The sequence below is a fragment of the Alosa pseudoharengus genome, unplaced genomic scaffold (genome assembly GCF_046254945.1).
Source record: "Alosa pseudoharengus isolate Yale_2024_CS ecotype anadromous, Long Island Sound unplaced genomic scaffold, YU_APseudo_1.1 YU_APseudo_1.1_scf_24, whole genome shotgun sequence".
In the NCBI taxonomy this organism is placed as follows: domain Eukaryota; kingdom Metazoa; phylum Chordata; class Actinopteri; order Clupeiformes; family Clupeidae; genus Alosa; species Alosa pseudoharengus.
Window position 1 is genome coordinate 17,646,731 of NW_027468689.1, and position 22,097 is coordinate 17,668,827.

A 22,097-nucleotide genomic window follows, 5' to 3' on the forward strand; every position below is an offset into this window, starting at 1 on the left:
GGTGGTTATTGGAGATAGGGCTACACATAGAAAAATCAAGAAGTTTGAAATGTTGTCTAAATTGCGCCCAAATTTTGAGAGTAGAATGTACTACGAGGCTTGATGTATACTGTGATGGTGAGAAAGGTAATTTTGCTGTAGCCAAAGCAGAGGGAGATGTTGATAAGCAGGAGTTTGCTTCAACTTGGCACCATTCCAATTCTGGAGAATGAAACCAGTAAATAACTTTTTGTATATTTGACGCCCAATAATAATTCCTTAAATTGGGAAGCGCTAGGCCACCTTGGCTCTTGGGTCTCTCTAGAAACTCCCTCCGGATTCTAGGAGTTTTACCATCCCACAGAAAAGAAAAGATTAACTTATTCAAAGACTGAAAAAATGATTTGGACAAAAATACTGGGAGACATTGAAACAAATACAAAAATCTAGGTAAAACATTCATTTTTATACAATTAACTCTACCTGTGAGAGATAAGTATAGGGCTGACCATCTCTGAAGATCTGATTCTAGCTTTCTCATGAGGGGTTTGAAATTCTCTTCATAAAGATCAGAGAAGTTACGGGTGACCTGTATGCCTAAGTATCTAAAGCCAGACTTGGAAATGCGGAAAGGGAGTGCAGTATCTGAAATATGAAGAGCTGAATTATTGATTGGAAAGCATTCACTTTTGGACATGTTCAATTTGTAGCCAGAGAAAAGCCCAAATACATGTAACATTTCCACAACATCAGGGACACATGACACTGGATCTGATATATAGAGCAATAAATCGTCAGCATATAGAGAAATCCTATGTTCAACTCCCATCCTGTGAATCCCATGTATGGCGTGTGATGTTCTCAACTTAATTGACAGGGGTTCTATAGCTAATGCAAACAAAAGAGGGCTGAGGGGACCTCCCTGTCGGGTACCCCTTGACAGAGGAAAAAGTTGGGAAGCCAATTTGTTAGTTATTACTGATGCTTTTGGGGAAGTATATAGCAGGCGGACATAAGAGATAAAATTAGAACCAAAGCCAAATCTTTCTAATACGGCAAACAGATAACCCCACTCGATTCTGTCAAATGCCTTCTCCGCATCAAGGGAGACAACCACTTCTGGAATCCCCCTGGATGCTGAAGAGTGCACAACATTCAACAGTTTACGAATATTTGTGAAAGAGTGACGGTCCTTCATAAATCTAGTTTGGTCCATTGAAATTATTTGGGGCATTACAGTATCTAATCTTGAGGCAAGGATCTTGGCTAATATCTTTACATCTGTGTTTAGAAGTGAAATTGGCCGATATGACCCACACTTAAGCGGGTCCTTACCAGGTTTCAACAGAAGTGAAATAGATGCCTCTGTTAGGCTCTGTGGTAGTTTTGAATGACTCAACGAATGGTTAAACATTTCAAGGAGAATGGGGGCTAGCTGAGATGAAAATTTCTTGTAAAACTCCACAGGATAGCCGTCTGGCCCTGGGGTTTTACCACTTTGCATTTTCTGGATAGAATCAGATATCTCTTGTAGTTGCAAAGGTTTGTCCAATTCAGTCTTAACAGCCGAATCAATCTTAGGGATATCCAAATTGTTTAAAAACTGTAACATGTTTGATGTATCATGAGGAAATTCAGATGTATACAAGTCTGAGTAAAATGCTTTAAAAGTATTGTTTATTTCAACTGGATAACAAGCGACCTGCTTTGTCTCCATGCTCATAGTAGTGTCCTCTTGACCACAGGAGGTGCCTCTCAGTTTTTTGCGTCGTTAATAAATCATACTGAGTTTTCAGAGTGATTCTGTCTTTATATAGTTCTGGAGTTGGGGCTGTGGAATACTGGCGGTCTATGTTTCTTATTGAGTTAATTAGTTCTTGCTCCCTCTGTTTTCTTGCCTTATTACGTGATATGGAGTATGACATAATTTCTCCCCTAATAACAACTTTCAATGTCTCCCATAAAGTAGATGGTGATATTACGTCTGATCTGTTGAATAACAAAAACTCATCAATTGCTTTAGATATGAATTCACAGAACTGTTTGTCTGCCAACAGGGCTGTGTTCAGTCTCCAGGTATTGCGCTGCGTGAGATTTTGAGAGAAAACAAGATCAAGAATCACTGGTGCATGGTCTGATTCCACTATGGCAGTGTACTCTACTTTCTTTACTGTGGGAAGGAGTATTTTATCAATAAAAAAATAATCTATTCTACTGTATGTATGATGAACGTGTGAAAAGAAAGAGAATTCTTTTCTGTGTGGATAGAAAAACCTCCATGGGTCAACACAGCCAGTCCGATCCATGAAATCACAGAGAGCTTTGGACATTTTGGAGCGTGTTAAAGTTTTAGGATCGGAGCGATCTATAGCTGGGTCAGTCACAGTATTCAGATCCCCAGCAAGAATGAGCCTATGAGAATTTAGATTTGGAATCAGGGAGGTGAGTTTATTAATGAAGCCAACATCATCCCAGTTAGGGGCATATACACTTATAAGTACGACAGGGGTGTTAAAGAGGGAACCTGTCACTATTATAAACCGTCCTTGAGGATCAGAGATAGTTTTTGAAGGCGTAAATAATATTTTTTTATGGATCAATATGGCCGCTCCCCGTGCCTTAGCGTTAAAGGCGGAGTGGAAGGTCTGTCCAACCCAGTTTTTCCTGAGCCTAACTTGATCTGCTATGGTCAAGTGAGTTTCTTGTAAAAACGCTAGTTCCACATTTAATTTCTTCAAGTGGGAAAATATTCGTGACCTCTTAATCGGCCCATTCATGCCCTTAACATTCCAGCTTATGAATCGGGTGGATGGCGCGCCTACTTCTGCTCTACTATAATTTGTGCTATCAGCCATGCGCCATTAAAGGAGGGGAATGGGGTGGAGTGTAGCTACACCCCATAGCAGAAAGGTAAACGTATGTCAAAAACTCCTCCAAAATAATAATCAAAGAAAATGAACACAAAAAACCCTTTGGCAGTATAAAAACCCGTTTTAACACAGAATACATAAAAATGGTTATGTCAATAATTAAACCCATCCCAACATTAAACATAACACACACATCTCCAATGTCTGCCTCCTGAACATAGGCAAACCGCTGGCCCCCCTCTAAATCTTGAATCTTCCGGAGGTGCGTTATTTAACTAAGCCGTTAACCTACGGGAGAGCCTTTGGCCATCTAAAAGTTATACTTGAAGCTATTTAAAAAAATTAAATAAAAAAATCAATATTGCCGTGTAACATTCGCCACATTATGACAGACTATTCCGACAATGAGCCTAAGCAACGATAGGTGCAACTTTAAACAGTGACTAACATTGTGTGCTAACATTATATATGGCTAGTAGCCACCACCTCCACACATGAGTCAGTTTAGAATGAACCCAAACAAAGTCAATTTAGCGTTTGAGAGTAAATGCACATAGTAGGCTGGGAACAGTACAGATTTACCTCAAAATGCCCGTGTTAGTCCTTTTATGCTGCTATTATCAGTTGGTGAGGACATCATCTCTCCTCAAGCAAAGTTCAGTCTGATAACATTAACGGAGGTGAACTAGCCGCCAGCCGTCAGCCAAAGTAGTCACATAGCAATCCGTCGGATCTCTTACTCTTGAGCCATCACCTGTTGATCATAGAACGCCTTTGCTTCCTCTGGTGTGTCGAATTTAAGCGAATTCCCTCCGAATGAGACTCGCAGACAGGCTGGATAAAGTAACTGGAATTTTATTCCCTTCTTGTAAAGTGCTTGCTTGATGTTGTTGAATTCCGCACGTCTCCTTGACAGACTAACGCTGAAATCAGGATATATTCTCAGAGTAGAATTCTTGTATTTCAGCTCATGTTGTCTAGCCCAACGCAGTACCCGCTCCTTTTCCTGGAATCTTTGGAAGCATACCACAAACGGCCGAGGAGACTTTCGAGTATGTTCAGGTTTTTTGCCCACTCTATGCGACCTTTCCAAAGCTGGAGCAGAGTCAAAAACCTCACTGCCCATAATGCCCATCAGCAAGTTTGACATAAACACCACAGGATCCTCGCCCTCTTCACTGTCTTCAGGAACATTCACAATTCTCAAATTAGATCTGCGAGAGCGGTTTTCTAAATCCTCGATGCGATCCAGGAGCTGTGTATTCTGTGTTTGCAAAGATTTGATTGCTGCATCTGCTGCGAATAACTTTTCAAAATTCTCCCCTGCTAGGGATTCCGTTGCAGTCAATCGGGTTTGAAAGTTATCTACAGTCTCTTTTACAGCGTTCATAGAAGTTTGCAAAGGGCCAACAGATTCCTGAATGAGGATGGAAATATCCTCTCTTAAACTGGCACGTTGCTTTGACAGCTCTTCCACCAACTGGTCCATGGAGATTCCATCGCCATTCCTAGAGGAGCATTCGTTAGCAGGGGAGGCCATAGTAGCTAGCTTGCTAGCAATGGTGTTCCGCGTTGTCGGTGCAGCTGAGGTCGACTGTTTGTGTCTAGAGGTGCTCATTATATGTTCGTGGCTAATATAAGACGTTATAACAGTAGTTTTATTATAGTTATACGGCGTTAAAAACACTTTAGCTAGCGAAGTGGTCATATAAGGGATTGGGATAAGGGATCTACTTCCTGAATTTTTGGTCAACGATACCCAGGACACCGAACCACCGGGGCACATGAAATTTGGTGGGTATGTAGCCCCACTAGACTTTTACGGAAAAATTTAGTTTCGTCCCCGGGGGCCACTCCCTCCCCGCGCTGGGCCCCCCGAACCGCAAAAAAAGCAGTTTTTCCTAAATAACTACCTGAATCGTGGCACTGAGGATGAAGAATCTTTTATGGTATGTTGGTCTCAAGGGCCCACATCAACCTGGCCCATAATCACTCATTTGTGATTTGCACCCCCCCCGGTAAAAAATGAAAATGCAATATTATTCTGCTTTAATCGCCCCTATCTTCAGTTAAGATGTTCAGAACTGCACCAAATTTTATGTGTATGATTGACCTGGCATTCTCTGGGGGTATGCCAAGTTTTGTAGAATTTCATCCATGGGGGGGTCTAAAAAAATTAGGTTTTGTGTACATTTAGTGACTGTACACTCATTGGCCTGTAGATGGCGGTGCACACATATACACATGCACACACACACAGGCACCCACATACTATCGGTATTAGAACGGCCGATACATAATTACAAATTCAGTAGGATTAAAAGAAAGCCAAAATAAAATTCATCATCATCATCATGGCTGCATTTGCAGTATTGGCGATAAGTAGTCGTTTGTCCACTAGATGGCGCATCGTTGCAGTGAGACGTAATTTTGTTTATAAATTATTATTATGATGAATATTTGGTTTTCCTTTAATCCTACTGAATTTGTAATTATGTATCGGCCGTTCTAATTGCCGATACTGATGGTATACGTGCCTGTGTGTGTGTGTGCGTGTGTATATGTGTGCACCACCATCTACAGGCCAATGAGTGTACAGTCACTAAATATACACATAACTTAATTTTTTAGACCCCCCCCCCCCCCCCCCCCCATGGATGAAATTCTACGAAACTTGGCATACCCCCAGAGAATGTCAGGTTAATCATACACATAAAATTTGGTGCAGTTCTGAACGTCTTTACTGAAGAGAGGGGCGATTAAAGCATTTCATTTTTTACCGGGGGGGTGCAAATCACAAATGAGTGATTATGGGCTAGGTTGATGTGGGCCCTTGAGACCAACATACCATAAAAATTTCGTCATCCTCGGTGCCACGGTTCAGGTAGTTATTTAGGAAAAACTGCGTTTTTTGGGTTTCGGGGGCCCAGCGCGGAGGGGGAGTGGCCCCCGGGGACCAAACGAATTTTTTCCGTAAAAGTCTAGTGGGGCTACATACCCACCAAATTTCATGTGCCCCGGTGTTTCGGTGCCCCGGGTATCGTTATTTCAGGAAGTAGATGAGGGAAAAAAAAAAAAAAAAAAAAAAACTTTGACAATCCCTATATGACCGCTACGCTAGCTTCGCTAGCGGCGGTCATAATAATGTGTCCATTGCTCAAAAACTGCAAAAGTATTATGAACGGTACGTGCAAGAGAGTGAGGTGCCCAAAGGGAAATGGGACAGGGACAGCGCCCAGGGTATAGTGGGGTTTACAGTAGACCGCTTGACCTCACCATCCTCACCTGTACTCGCCTCCTTTTATTTTCCTGTTGTGGTGGTCAAAAAGACTCTGGGAAAACTATTGGCAAAGGCCTACAGGCCCAGCACGAGATTGCGTGGTGATGTATGTTGTTGCGGCTCAGGGTGGGTCCTTTTGGTTCCCGAGCACATTTGTACTACACTCACCTTACCCCCTGAAAGTCAGGGGCCTGAGCAAGAACCAATTCTGTGTACATATGGCAGTACTTTATAGCAATGATTTTAATGCCGACAATCTCTTTTAGAGCCATTGAGTGAATTTAAAGCATAAAAACTGAACTGAAAATGAGTTTGGTAAAACGTAGTTTCCTTTGTTGCGCATTGTTGCTTGTAAGAAACAAACCTCCACGAAAATGACCACCAACGGTATCTGGCTTGTTTTGTCAGTGCAAATTATTCTGTATATGTTGTTATTTAATGGGTACTTTCATAAAATGTGATTGATAAAATCAGAAAAATGTGTTTTTTCAATTAAATCCATTTTTTGCATGTTGTTGCTCCAAAGTAACATACTGAAATGTATCTGTTCCAAAAATATTTGTAACTTTTTTTTTTTTATTGCTTATTGTGCTTCATTTTAAGTAAAAAAGTGTGGGCAAATATTTTTTTAATCCATTATTTCATATAGCATACAATAGAGGGTTAATGTCACATCTTGACACTTAATGCAGAATCACCACAGAAAGCGTTTATTTGATTATTTATTTTTTCTGCCCCTCCCCCCCTCCCGACCGGGCCCGGTGCGGTTGCTCCCGTTGCTTCCCGTTGCGTCTCTTTCAGTGATTTCGCCGACAATGACAGTGCAACCTGGCCTGCATTTATATGCGAAGCTCGTTAGTTTTGCTCTTGTTTGCCGCATGCTGGCAAAACAAGGCACTGCAACGTAATTTCAGTGACTGAAGCTCTCCGGAATGTTTGTGGTTCTACATTGATGGATTTGCGAGATTTCGCAAAACAAACTCAATATCTTGCAAAAGAAACTCGAGATCTCGCAAAAGAAAGTCAATATCTTGCAAAAGAAACTCGAGATGCAAAACAAACTCAATATCTCGCAAAAGAAAGTCAATATCTCGCCAAAGAAACTCGAGATCTCACAAAAGAAACTCGAGGGGCTCTATCTTGCACTTTAGCACAATTGACTTTGCGCAAATCGCTATCTGGGCGGATCTTGGGTGCTGTTTCTATTTTACCAGCGGGAAATTGACTGTTGCGCCCGACGCAAATCTAAAATGGGGTGGTCTGTATAAACTACATTATTCATGGGTGTGGTTTGGGCGTAACGTGCAATAAACCAATCAGAGTGTCATCTCACATTCCCTTTAACAACAGGCACGCTTGTTCCATAGTGGATTGCTATTATGATGGCAGATTTGCCAGGCGCAGCCAGGAACGGTTGACAGCGCTATAGTCAGTTGGGAACAGTTTGCTATTGATTTTTCCTCTTGACAAAATGTAATACAGAAATGTCACTTTCCGATGTTTTGGGATCACTCTCACTGAATCACGAGCTTATGAATACATGGTGATAATTTTGCAATGTAATCTAACATTACCTCACTATAGACAATGCAGATCTGTCAGATAAGCTCTCGTCTCCCGTGCTGCTGCTGGGGCATTTGGGTTAAATGTCATCGGCATGCAGTTCAACATCACGTCTCATTAAGTCCTCTAATATTTCCTAATTTATGTCATCAACACATCCGTGAAATGTGTTCGCTAGATTTATACCTGTTTTTTCACATCGGACACCACACTGATTTCCCTCGTGTAGCAATTTGTATTTGTCCTTGTAATTATGTATGGTTTGGAGAAATGGGAACTGCGTCGTATAGATGAGAGGAGCAAAGTGCATTGCGCAACACAAGTCCCAAGCAAGTGCTCCTGTAGGTGTAAGCTACGGCTTTACCTTACCAACAGGCAACTCAACAACGACAAACACTTTCCAAGTTGACCTAACTTTCCAACTCTGCACAGTATCCCATTAACTGCATGACAGTAGGCTATTTACAATATTTATTTTATGTAAAGTAGAGTTTGTAAACACGTTATCATCAACTTAATGCACGCACAACTTTTGTTTGAGCAGGAGAGAGAATAACAATGAATGGACGCAGCAACTAAAGAAATTGTAGCCAAGGCTACTTGCTGCTTTCTTTTACTGTCTATGGTTGCTGGTTAACAGCACATAATAAGCTTATTTAAGCGAATTCACAAACTCAAGTCTTCAAGGTCATCATGGATATAAAACGTTTTTTGAAAACAACAAAAGGATAGAGGGAACATAGCAAAGTTTGGAGTTATTTCAAAATTGTGGTGCTTGTCAAAACCTTAGCGCAGCTGGAATAATGCTTATAGGCTGATGTTAAAGCGCACACGATGTTTAAAGCCATACACAACGGTAAATTGGAACAAAACTAAAGGTAACTTTAGCCTTTATAGGGCTGTATAAAGTTGTCCAAATTAATAGGTCGTAATTAGGCGTTGTTGTTGTAAAGATATTGCAAGTAGATGTACTACATAGGCTACTAAATTTTTAGTTGACCAATGCACGAACAAAACCGGGAAACGGACAAATATTATCAAGGCTTTGAATGTTTCCATCTGTGCACAGGGTGTCTGTAGATCGCTGTGCATAGTGTTCATTTCTGCAGGCCTGTGGCCATGCATGCGCCCTTAAAATAGCATCTGAATTTGCGCCACTGACTTTAGACCAGGAGGTTCCTGGTCTGTGGCGGAATTGTTTTCTGAAACTGCAAAATATCAACAGGGACCGTTTGCGCCGGAACACACCCCCTCTTTTCGCTGAAATGCCCCCATGGGTGCACATGTGGAGGGAAAATTCCAATATGCGCTGACTGCAAAATAGGAAAGACAAAAGCGCGAGTATACAGTCAATTGCGCTGGTGTCCAAGATAGAGCCCAACAAACTCAAGATCTCGCAAAAACAAACTCAAGATCTCGCAAACCTAAGTGTTTGTCCCAAATACATACCTTTTCTCAGTTTTTTTTTCACCTTCGTTTTTTTTTTCGTGTCACTTCCCGGGCTCCATACATTTTCACTGACACAGTTAAAAAAAACAAAACAAAGCTGTTAATGCTTTTTGGGGGCCAAGAAACGGCGTTTCTTTTTCGGGTTTACGGTTTTTACCTTTTCTTATTGGGGCCAAACAGTGAAGCTGTGGTTTGCTCCTGCAATGGAAACGGCCCTATAGCATGTGGGATGTTCAGTGAGGATCATTTACACATCAGAGCAAATTAATCCAATTTCAAAATATTACATTCAGTTAGCCTAGAAATCTAGATGCACCCTAGCGGCAGCAAAGTACATTTGCTGCCAGGGCTAGTCTAGCAACTCTCCGTTGGCTTGTGAGTTTGAAAAATTAAACTTCTATCAGGCCAATCAAATCGTGTATAGAGTCGTTAGGCAGGCTTAACATAATGATTGATGGCAAAGTTGCAACGGTTTGGCTTGAATTCCCTGCTACTTGAAAACAAATAAGATTGCTGTTGGCGATCAGTGTGACACGAGTTAAGCTCTTATTAAGTTGGCAAAAGTTTGAACTAGCCAACTAGCTCCGCTGGTGGGAAACGCATGGGACTCATAGCGCTGTCCTATTGCATGCAGAGGGAATTTGAAAGAGAACCGATTATCCCGCCCCTCGGACTGAGCACTGCGAACGGTGAGTGCCCTGACCCTACATTTTAATGTGGGTCTGGTTCGTCAGGCTAACATTCAGTCTCAAGTTAACTGGGATTCAGTTCCAAACTAATGAATTCAATTTCCAAATATACTATTCAAATCTGGTTTCTCAATACAATTGCTCAAATTCAGCAATTCAGTATAAGTATATATACTCTTTTGATCCCGTGAGGGAAATTTGGTCTCTGCATTTATCCCAATCTGTGAATTAGTGAAACAAACTCAGCACACAGTGAACACACAGCACTCACTGAAGCACACACTAATCCCGGCGCAATGAGCTGCCTGCTACAACAGCGGTGCTCGGGGAGCAGTGAGGGGTTAGGTGCCTTGCTCAAGGGCACTTCAACCGTTCCTACTGGTCAGGGTTTGACCCGCCACCCTCCGGTTACAAGTCTGAAGCGCTAACCAGTAGGCCACAGCTGCCACAAATTCAATTCAAGTGTAAATACAAAATATTCAGATTTATTTCGAAGAAGAACAAGATTTACTCCATAGTATCTCATATCATCCATATCAACAATGCACAGATGCTCACATGTTGAAATGTCATTGGTACTGCAGAGCTTTTTCAGGGTAATTTGTACTAATCGGCAAATGCAGCATACTGTATACTGTACAAGTTGTCAAAAGCAGCACAAAAAATTGGCCAGTTTGCAGTCTTCAGTAAGATCCTCAACATGGAGGAAAAGGGATGAAGAACACTCAAGTAAAGCTTGAAATGACTTTGCTCATTGTCCAGAGCAGCTCCTCTGTCATCTATATTATTGTCCTTCTCTGGACAAAATCGCCCCACCTTCCTGTGGCACATGCAGCACCTTTTCACCAGTGCTCCTCTTTCTCTTCCTCCTCATCCTCTTTTACTTCCACCTAAGTGACCACTTCCACACATTTGTGTGACATGATCTATTGGGCAATAACCAAACACAAATAAGAATGTTTAACAAGCTTAGCCAACATTTCACATCTAACTCTGAAAAATGTCAAAAATGTAGAAATGTTTGATATAAAATCATTAACCATTCAGTGCTTAAAGCTGTAAGTGTTTTTATAGTTCTATCTTGACACTCATGGAACAAGTTTAGATATGTTCTTATCTAAGAGTTCTTGTTCCAATATACATACAAAGTTTAATAATAAAGTAAAATGAAGAGGTACAGCATGCACTTTCTGCACTTTGGCCATGGCGCTGATAATGCTGACTTTGCAAATGTACATAACTCTGCCCATCAATGTTATGTCACAGTTGGACCCTCACATGCAGCTCGGATAAGCTGTGAGTTTCCTGGCTTACATAAGACTGGTTTGTTGTGGCTAGTGGTACTGGTGGTCAAACAGGCACAGTTGTAAAGCAGTTGTAGAGGCAGATCAGAGATGCTGTAAGTTACCTGAGATGTGACGTCTTTCTCAAGCAGGCCTTTAATCTTGATGGATGGGCCTGGGATTGGTGGGAACAGTTTATCAAAAACCCTGCCAAAACAAAACAAAGCACACTAATACACAGATCTTTTTCTTCTGTGCCTGCAAGTTCCTGTTTTTAACAGCAGCTACACTTTATAAAATGCAAGCAATGCTATTTTGGAAGCTGACAAACCTCACTCACACATACATACTTTTTTGTGTGAAAATGTGTACTCAAAGAAGATTTTTCTGCACACTTAGATCCATGTAAGTATATTTTAATGAAAAGAACTGCAAGCTTCCAACGAAGGACCTTCATGTGGACAATACCTTGATGATGGTCTTTCACTCTTAAAACGAATGTGTTAGGGACAGCACAGTTTGTGTTGTTTCCATCTGGACACAAAGATGTGTTAAAAACAAACAATGCAAGTTGTTGCTTTCAACACAAGTTGTGTTATTTTCAACACTTATTGTGTAACAAATAACAAAAGCAATGTGTTGGAAACAACACAAACTGTGTTGTCCCTATCTGGATGCAAGTTGTGTTGTTTTAAACACATTCATTTTAAGAGTGCTTGATCAAAAGCTTGGCATTCTTTTCACTAGAAGATACTTGAATGGATATAAGGGTGTAGACGATTATTTTTTGATTACACATATATGCTCTTTGTCTGTGGTGTGTGTCTTAAAAATAATGTGGGAAAATGTGGAAAAAGACACATACAAAGTAGCCATCATTATAAAAGAAAGACATCTGGAATAACCATGATACATACTGTACTGCAATACCAGGTGATCTAGGCGCCCATCAACAAATTAGTTTGAAGTCATTATTTTAAGGTAAAATAACAACATTGCGTTACTGACTATGAAGTTAGAGCTAATGAGCATGAGGTTCGGAGGCTCTTCAAAGGCCAGAACATCAGGAAAGTGCAGGGACCAGACATGGTGTCCCCTGCTACCCTCAAGCACTGTGCCAGCAAGCTGACCCCAGTGTTTACGGACATTTTTAATCAGTCATTAGAACTATGCCGAGTACCTGCCTGCTTCAAATCTCCTGTCATCATTCCGGTGCCGAAAAAGCCCAAGATCACCTGCTTGAATGACTACAGACCGGTCGCCCTCACCTCTGTAGTCATGAAAGCATTTGAACGCTTGGTCCTCTCTTATCTCAAAGCATCCACCGACCACCTCATGGACCCCCTTCAATTTGCATACAGACCCAACCGCTCAGTTGACGATGCAATCAACATTGCACTTCACTTCATTCTACAACACCTGGACAGTCGGAATACCTATGCAAGACTCCTGTTTGTGGATTACAGCTCTGCCTTTAACACCATCATCCCTGACCTCCTCCACAGCAAACTGACCCATCTGAACATTCACCCCCTCCTCTGCTCATGGATTACAGACTTCCTCACCAACAGGACTCAGTATGTCAGGCTGGGCCCACACCTCTCACAGCCCCGCACAGTGAACACCGGTGCCCCCCAGGGCTGTGTGCTGTCCCCCCTGCTCTTCTCCCTGTACACCAATGACTGCACCTCTGGAGACCCTTCTGTCAAAACCATCAAATATGCGGACGACACCACCATAATAGGCCTAATCTCCAACAACGATGAGTCAGCCTACCGCAGAGAGGTCAGTCTCCTGGAGTCCTGGTGTGCAGTCAGTAACCTGGAGCTTAACATCAACAAAACAGTGGAGATGATAGTGAACTTCCGCAAAAAGCCCCCGACTCATCCTCCTCTGGTCATTAACAACTCATCTGTTACTGTGGTAGAGGACTTTAAGTTTCTGGGCACAACCATCATCAACACACTCAAATGGGACAATAACATCTCCCAACTAGTGAAGAAAGGCCAGCAGCGCCTGTTTTTCCTCCGCCGCCTAAAAGGACTACAGGTCAGTGCCCCCATCTTGGTACAGTTCTACAGAGCGGTCATTGAGAGTGTGCTAACATCCTCCCTCACGGTCTGGTTTGCCTCTGCGTCAGCCCGTGCAAAGGCCAGGCTACAAAGAGTCGTCCGGGCAGCAGAGCGAATCATCGGCTGCCCCCTGCCCCCCCATCATGGACCTGTACAGCTCCAGGTCCATTAACAGATCTGCGAAGATTGTGGCCGACCCCTCTCATCCTGCCGATAGTCTGTTTAATCTTCTCCCCTCTGGAAAGCGGTACAGGGCTTTTCTGCCCAAAACATCACGCCACCGCCAACGTTTTTTCCCCCAGGCAATAGCCCTCCTAAATAACTCTTAAAGGAACACGCCACCCAAAATCAGTAGTGATATATGTTCTTACCGTAACTTTCACGAGTTGAGTCGTACCTCTCCCGCGTCGGTAGGTGCACTCAAACGCTCTGTCGCGCGGCGCGAATGTGTTAGCATGTTGCTATGCTAGCGGGCTCTGCCGTGGCCGTAGAGAGAGGCACATAGCAGTATTCAAACACCTCCACGTTTTACCTACTTAAATACAGTTGCACGAGTAGTTGATGAAAAATGTTAGGGCACACAACATGAAACGTGACGATTTTCCAAGCGAATAAACATGAGAACTACAATGTGTGGCGCAATAGCACTTGGGAGTACTTCGACCTAGCGTGGTAATATTATTAACACCTAATTGTAGATCCTATCCACCACAGAGTTTAGAATCCATGCTGGATCGACCCTCAGCCTCTCCCTCCCCTCTGAGCGAGAGAGGCACACACACTAGAGATGCGCTGATGGGCTATTATTTCAACCATAACTGCATAGCAAAACTTATCATCCATCAGCCATCCATCAGCACCAAAGTTTGTTGACCAATTTTCAAAACGGCACCTGCCCACCATCCGCTGGTTGTTTTAATGTAGGCTATATGGGTGATGCAGCGCTGCTGACGTGAGGCTAGAAAGCCCTTGCCTGTTCTAGAAACACTGATCTAATGCAGCAAATATATTAAAAGGCAAAAGTCGTACATTGGCTAGGCCTATCCCCAGAATATCAGCAGCAAACTCAGTCTCTGTCGCGCAAAACAGTCTCCAAATAAAACGCACATCGGCCTGTTGCCTATTCTGCCAGCTTGTGACAATATATCGTCCAAAATGCTTGATTGCATTGCATTCTCCACATTTTTAGCTACATTTTCATGTACCACATCAGCATTTTTGTTCAGTGAATCTTTTGTAAATTGCTTTACAATTACCGTCGGGCCTATAGGCCTATTGCCTGGCTTGCCTCAGCTTCGGTCATGTCCTTTTACAATTTTACAAACTTCGCTGCGCGGCGGTCATAATAATAGCCCATCAGCGCATCTCTAGTGTGTGTGCCTCTCTCGCTCAGAGGGGAGGGAGAGGCTGAGGGTCGATCCAGCATGGATTTTAAACTCTGTGGTGGATAGGATCTACAATTAGGTGTTAATAATATTACCGCTAGGTCGAAGTACTCCCAAGTGCTATTGCGCCACACATTGTAGTTCTCATGTTTATTCGCTTGGAAAATCGTCATGTTTCATGTTGTGTGCCCTAACATTTTTCATCAACTACTCGTGCAACTGTATTTAAGTAGGTAAAACGTGGAGGTGTTTGAATACTGCTATGTGCCTCTCTCTACGGCCACGGCAGAGCCCGCTAGCATAGCAACATGCTAACACATTCGCGCCGCGCGACAGAGCGTTTGAGTGCACCTACCGACGCGGGAGAGGTACGACTCAACTCGTGAAAGTTACGGTAAGAACATATATCACTACTGATTTTGGGTGGCGTGTTCCTTTAAACTTGGACTTCATTGCACTTTATTTTTATTTAACACAGCACTATTTACATTCCTATTAATTTATTGCTCATAATGGTCCTGTCTGTCCTTGTATTGTGTTTTTTTGTCTTTATTTTTGTCTTTCTGTTGCACTTTGTGTTGCCTGCATGGAGAAGACCAAATCAAACTAGAATGTAATGCCAGAGGAATTACAATAGTGGATGGAAAGCTGCTAAAGTTGGTGGGGAAATTCCTGGAAAAAAAACATTAAATCACTTAATCTTTGAGTTCATACAAACCCTCGTGCCAAAAGACCTTGTGTGTCAAGGCGTTCTTGAGATATAACACTCAAGGTGTTTTTGACCTTGACATTGGACCTTTGACCTCCAACATCAATTCACTTCATCTTTGAATCCATACAAATACTCATACCAAATTTCAGGCATGTATGTCAAGGCATTCTTGAGATATCGCACTCAGAGTGTTCATTGACTTGACCTTTGACCTCCAACATCAACTCACTTCATCTTTGAGTCCATACAAACACTTGTACCAAATTTGAAGCATATACGTCAAACCGTTCTGGAGATATAATGCGCAAAGCATGAGATATGGCTGTGACTTTTATTTTGACACACAGGAAACACTTAAACAGGATGTGTAGTTTTAGGGAGCACCAGATTGTATGCATTAGGAGCTGAGACCATTGAATTCACAGGTGACACCTGTGCCAGTGTTCTAATTAGCCCGGGAACTACTCTGGGAGCTTAACGAGCGCAGCTGGCTTTAGGCCATTATGACATCACAGCCATTCAAGTCTATGGGGGAAAAATGAGCTTTTTACCATTTTTAATCCCCTATTTCTCAGAAAGTATAAATTTTTAAGAAAATCTGAAAAAGTTACTCTGTTGTCCAACTCCAGACCTACAAAACGGTTATTTCAACATGTCTGTACGTTAAGCGGTTAGAGTCGCATTAATTCTTGAAAAGGTAAAAAGAAAAAATGGTTATAATAATAATTATAAGAAGAAGAAGAAGAAGCCAGGAGATTTCAAGATAGTGGATTCCATCCACTATAATTCCTAGTCTCTGTATACATGGCGAAATAAAGTTGAATTGAATTGAATTGAATTGAATTGAATAATTGCTAAATAGCTACTCATTCTTAATTACCCTTTGTCTATTTCGAGTTCTCCACTCACATTACCTCACAATTGTACAATTCAGACTGAATAAAAAACCTGCAGAGTTTAGAAAGCAGTTTATCCTGCAGAGGATAGAATGAGAGGAGTGTACAATTGTATCGTAATGCTACATAAGGAAGATTAGAGTGAAGAATCTCAGTCACTGTCTGATGATAACAACATGCCTGTGTGAAACTGAAAGCTGGTTTCAGGATGCGTAATTTTGAGGTGAAAACACAGTTCCTGGTGTTGGATGTCTTTCACAGAAGTGCTTTCTTGCAGTATCTACACAATGCCTTTTCCTCTCAAGATGTTAGGCCTACTTTATTTATGACCGCCGCTAGCGAAGCTGGGCCCCCCGAAACTCAAAAAATGCAGTTTTTCCTAAATAACTACCTGAACCGTGGCACCGAGGATGAAGAAATTTTTATGGTATGTTGGTCTCAAGGGCCCACATCAACCTAGCCCATAATCACTCATTTGTGATTTGCACCCCCCCGGTAAAAAATGAAAATGCAATATCATTCTGCTTTAATCGCCCCTCTCTTCAGTAAAGACGTTCAGAACTGCACCAAATTTTATGTGTATGATTAACCTGACATTCTCTGGGGGTATGCCAAGTTTCGTAGAATTTCATCCATGGGGGGGTCTAAAAAATTAAGTTATGTGTACATTTAGTGACTGTACACTCATTGGCCTGTAGATGGTGGTGCACGCATATACACATGCACACACACACACAGGCACCCACATACTATCGGTATTAGAACGGCCGATACATAATTACAAATTCAGTAGGATTAAAACAAAGCCAAAATAATATTCATCATCATCATCATGGCTGCATTTCCAGTATTGGCGATAAGTAGTCGTTTGTCCACTAGATGGCGCATCGTTGCAGTGAGACGTAATTTTGTTGGAAGTTAATCTAAAGTGGGTTGGAAAGACACTACGCTTCCTACAAGGACAAGACTGTAGGCTACAGTAGTTTACCGCAGAGAACGTCTAAGGGTAGGATGATTTCTGCATGACATGTAATTCCCATTTCCTCTTGAAGCTGAAATAAATCTGAGAATGTTTATCGGACATGCTTGTTTTTTACTGCAGGTAGGCTACGTTAATCCTATCAATAGCAGAAGCTTGAGGAGTATTTAGAGGGAGTGCACAAAGATAGGGAGAGGTTCAGGGAGATGGTACTTCCTGCTGATATCCCACCTATTGGTGAATTAAGTAGCCAATGCGACGATAGTCCACCAAGGTGGAAAGAGGTGCAAGAAGTAATAAAACGTGCAAGGGCCTCTTCAGCCCCCGGACCTAATGGAGTGCCCTACCGGTTGTATAAGAGTGCACCAGATGTTTTAAGATTTTTATGGCAATTAATGAAGATAGTTTGGAAAAAGCAGAGTATTCCCAAGGCTTGGCGGAGGGCTGGGGGAATATTTATTCCCAAAGAAAAGGACGCAGTGGAGATTAATCAATTTAGGCCAATTAGTCTACTGAATGTTGAAGGGAAGGTTTTCTTTAGTGTGGTGGCACGGAGACTGACAAATTACCTTGAAAGGAATAAACTAATTGATACCACGGTGCAAAAAGCTGGAATTCCTGGCTTCTCCGGGTGCTTAGAGCATACCAGCATGATTTGGCACCAAATTCAATTAGCAAAGCGTGAGAAGAGAGACCTGCACGTTGTGTTCTTGGATTTGGCTAATGCTTTTGGGTCTGTGCCGCATAGTCTGTTGTGGGAGGCCTTTGATTATTTCAGAATCCCAGGTAGCATTAAAAGCCTAGTAAAAGAATACTTTCTGGATATTCAATTATGTTTTACTACAGCTGATTACACCACAGGTTGGCAACAACTTGAGATAGGAATCATGGCCGGATGTACCATCTCCCCACTTGCTTTTACAATGGCAATGGAGGTCATTATTAGGGCCTCAAAATGGGTAGTGGGCGGGGAGAAGTTGCAGGGAGGGCCACGCCTCCCCCCGATTCGGGCTTTCATGGACGACATGACAACCTTGACGACAACCGTTCCATGCACCAACAGGTTGCTGGGTAAGTTAAATAGTAATCTGCAATGGGCCAGAATGAAGGTGAAACCAAGTAAGTCTAGGAGTCTCTCAATTATTAAAGGGAAGGTAACAGATAAGAAGTTTGCTATAAATAAGGAGGTGATTCCCACAGTTCTGGAGAAACCAGTGAAGAGCCTGGGAAGGTGGTATGATGCAAGCCTTAGTGATAAATCACAGGTTGAAGACTTGAGACAGGTCACTAGGCAAGGTATTGCAAAAATTGACAAGTCGGGGCTGCCAGGTAAGCTCAAGCTGTGGTGTTTGCAGTTTGGTTTGTTGCCTCGGCTAATGTGGCCATTGACAGTTTATGAAGTTCCTCTGTCAAAGGTAGAGAGGTTGGAAAAAATGATCAACTCCTTTGTCAGAAAATGGCTCGGAGTCCCACGCTGCTTAAGCAGTGTAGCCTTGTATGGGAAGGGTATTGTAGAGTTGCCAATATCTAGTCTGACAGAGGAATTTAAGTGTGCTAAGGCTAGATTGGAATTGACTCTTACTCAGTCCAAGGACCCAGTGGTGAGGAAAGTTGCACCCTCAGTTAATGCAGGGAAGAAGTGGAACCCAGAGCAGGCAGTTAAGCAAGCTCAATCAGCATTGAAGCATAGAGATATAATGGGCCATGTGCAGCACGGGCGGGGGGGTCTAGGGGTGGGTGCAAGTAAACCCTTGTGGAGTAAGGCTTCTGCAGGAGAAAAGAGGAAAATGGTAGTGGAGGAAATGCATAGACAGGAGGAGGCTGTCGCAGGCAAAACAAGGGCAGTGGGTGAACTGGGAAGGGGTGGAAAAAAGACAGATTAAATGGAAAGATCTATGGGGCATGGAAGCTAGTAAGATCAGATTTATGTTAGGTGCTACATATGATGTGCTCCCATCTCCCAAGAATTTAAGTCAATGGTTTGGTGAGGATGATAAATGCATACTTTGCTCGTGTGTGGGCAGTCTCCACCATATCCTATCAGGATGCAAGGTAAGTCTCACCCAGGGGCGGTATACGTGGCGTCATAACCAGGTATTGAAATGTGTGGCAGCGGCAATAGAGGATAAAAGAAGAGAAGTCAATTCATTAGCAGCTAGTAAAGGGCTAAGGCAAATTAACTTTGTACGTCAGGGGGATAAACCTTGTTCCGCGAAGGCCAGGTGTAAAACCGGCCAGTTGAAAAATGGGGCGGGCTGGGAAATGAAGGTTGATCTTGGCCAGCAGATGGCGGTACCTCCACATATAGTGAGTACTAAGCTACGTCCTGACGTAATTCTATGGTCGGATTCAGAGAAGATAGTTTACTTCATTGAACTCACTGTTCCTTGGGAAGACCGAGTGGAAGTGGCCAATGAGCTGAAGAGAGCTAAATATACTGAAATAGCAGAGGAGGCAGCTAAGCGAGGTTGGAGTGCACGATTAAGGCCTATTGAAATCGGTGCACGTGGGTTTGTGGCCAGATCTGCTATTGGCTTGCTGTCTGAATTGGGCATTTGTGGTCGAAGTCTAAGGCAGGTGGTTAGTAACATGTCCTTAGCAGCAGAACGGGCAAGCGAATGGTTGTGGGTAAGGAGAAGTTAAGCTAAGGTAAGCTAACTGGCTCATTTGTTTTGGTCGTGGGTAAGGAGAAGTTACCCTTCCTGGGGCGCAAGCTAAGGTAAGCTAACTGGCTCATTTGTTTTGGTGGTGGGTAAGGAGAAGTTACCCTTCCTGGGGCGCAAGCTAAGGTAAGCTAACTGGCTCATTTGTTTTGTGTTTGTGATGGACTGTGCCTAGGTTGATGGTACTTGGCTAAGGTTCTTTATGGTTTATGGTTCAGTCCACATCAACGGGACGGACCGACCTAGCCAACTCAAACCATGCCTAGGTTGGTTAAGGGTATTTGGATGCTTGTTGTGGTAATATGGGGCAGCATGGGGCGTAAGCTAACTGCTAACTGCTGGCTAATTTGTTTTGTGTTTGGGCCTAAGATAATGGGCTAAGCTAACTGGCTAATTTGTTTTGTGTTTGTGATGGGCTGTGCCTAGGGTGATGGTACTTGGCTAAGGTTCTTTATGGTTTATGGTTCAGTCCACATCAACGGGACGGACCGACCTAGCCAACTTAGACCATGCCTGGGCTGGTTAAGAGTATTTTGAGTATTGGATATTTCAATGTGGTAATATGGTGGTAGCATGGAGGGGAGTGTCTCCAGGACGCTGGTTTCACTGTTAAGCCTTCATGAGGTGTCGTGGGCCTAACTTAACGAAACATCGGTGAATGAGGGTGCCCACTTGATAACCCCAATGACATGCCGCATACTATATAGGCTACTGCTGTTGGATAGGCCATTTGCATTGTGCTTGTGACCATTTGTTGGCGGATTTGTGGGTAGTGTGCTTTTTAAAGTTAAACTTGAGCAGGGGCTTCTGAATGTGTTTTTACCTTGGATTTTGGCACAAGGGATTTTAAAATCTAATCCTGTGTATTAATGTAATAAAGGCTAATGAACATGTTGCATTCTATACAGCCTGATTATGTCATTATTTAAGCTACATAGCCTGTCTCCAGTTTTCCTCAATTTGACTAATTAAGAAGGGATAATAGGATATTTGACCGGCATATCATCAAAATGTCCGGAAAACGAATTTTTTCTAGCGGAAACTCTGACTGAGGCGCTTTTTGTTTGCTCGAAGTGCGTGTTTAGGGTGTGAGAGGGGAGTCGATGTGCTTTGATTCCAGCTTGGTAGTTGTAGTCTATGCGATTAAAAAACACGTGTGTGTGAAGTATCCAAACAATGATAACGCTTTTATTATGGCTGCTTTAGCCACAGACCTTGAGCTACTGTACAGTGGGTTGGGTTCCATTTAGAAGTGTCCACTTCATTCGCCCTTTCCGTGATTCACACAGCTACCTGAAATGTATTACTACTGATATGCAAAACTATTAACTTTTCGCCAAGAGGTGGCAGCTTAAGGGCTTCTACATACTCAGACATACATTACAGCTTGATACTGTAAGGTGTAAGCCATTGGTTCCAAAGGAGATTTTATTTGGGTCGCCAGCATAGCCTAGTGACAATTTGTGTTGTGTAATAGGCCTAGCATAGGGCCTACCTTATATAGCTTATAGTTTGTTAACAGTCACGGTTTTGTCATAACTCCCTCTATGCATTTTTGCATTTAGAATAGCTCTAAAACCGGGGGGCGAACACGTCGCGGGGGGGGGCGCCAGTGCGTGGATATCTCAATCGCAAAATTAAACAATATTTCTATCGGGCGCCTACCATGGACTAGGCTGGGTGAAAATCAAAAGATTGCGTCAAAAGATTGAGCTTAACCATGGACCTCATAGTTGCAAAATGCAAGGGAACATGAATCAGCATATTATTTGCACAAACAATAACGGACAGTAGCTATTCAACTTTGCCCGTTAAAATGTGTATGAGCAGTCTCGCAACGCATTTCATGAAGGCCCTTTTGGACATGTCAGTTATTTGCACCACTGGGTAAAACGGCATTTTGTTTTAGACTACTGGCATTTAATTTGTGCATTGACAATAACGCTGAACATCATTTGAACTAGATGACTAAACTTATGCATATGTAGAAGAAGAAACATTCACAAAAATCCATGACATGACCTCTCTTCTTGATAGCTGTTGAAAACTGCATGGAACTGACAGGGATTGTTTTGTTTAATAATAAATAAATAAATACATTATGCTGCTACCTTCTGCTTTTCCCAAATACAATGTAGCCTACAGGTGTACCTTTCATCAGTCCAGTTGCAATGGATGGACTGTGATGAACTGCCCTACTTGTGATTGTTTAGAGATTTTAAAGGTTTTATAACAATGCTACAGATTTTTTGGCCCAGAAACAAATCTATTCACCTT

General features: G+C 42.5%; 1 protein-coding gene across 1 annotated transcript in view; it reads right to left on the reverse strand.

The window, feature by feature from the left end:
* Positions 1 to 10,295: 10,295 nt before the first annotated feature.
* The window catches only part of LOC143142430 (interleukin-5 receptor subunit alpha-like), a 34,487-nt gene continuing 22,685 nt past the window's right edge, over positions 10,296 to 22,097 (reverse strand). Inside the window, exons 10-11 of the mRNA XM_076303297.1 lie at positions 11,239 to 11,320; positions 10,296 to 10,756 (exon numbers count right to left, since the gene is read on the reverse strand). Coding sequence (XP_076159412.1) covers positions 10,721 to 10,756; positions 11,239 to 11,320 — 118 coding nt within the window. The 3' untranslated portion in view covers positions 10,296 to 10,720. The remainder of the gene's footprint in view (positions 10,757 to 11,238; positions 11,321 to 22,097) is intronic.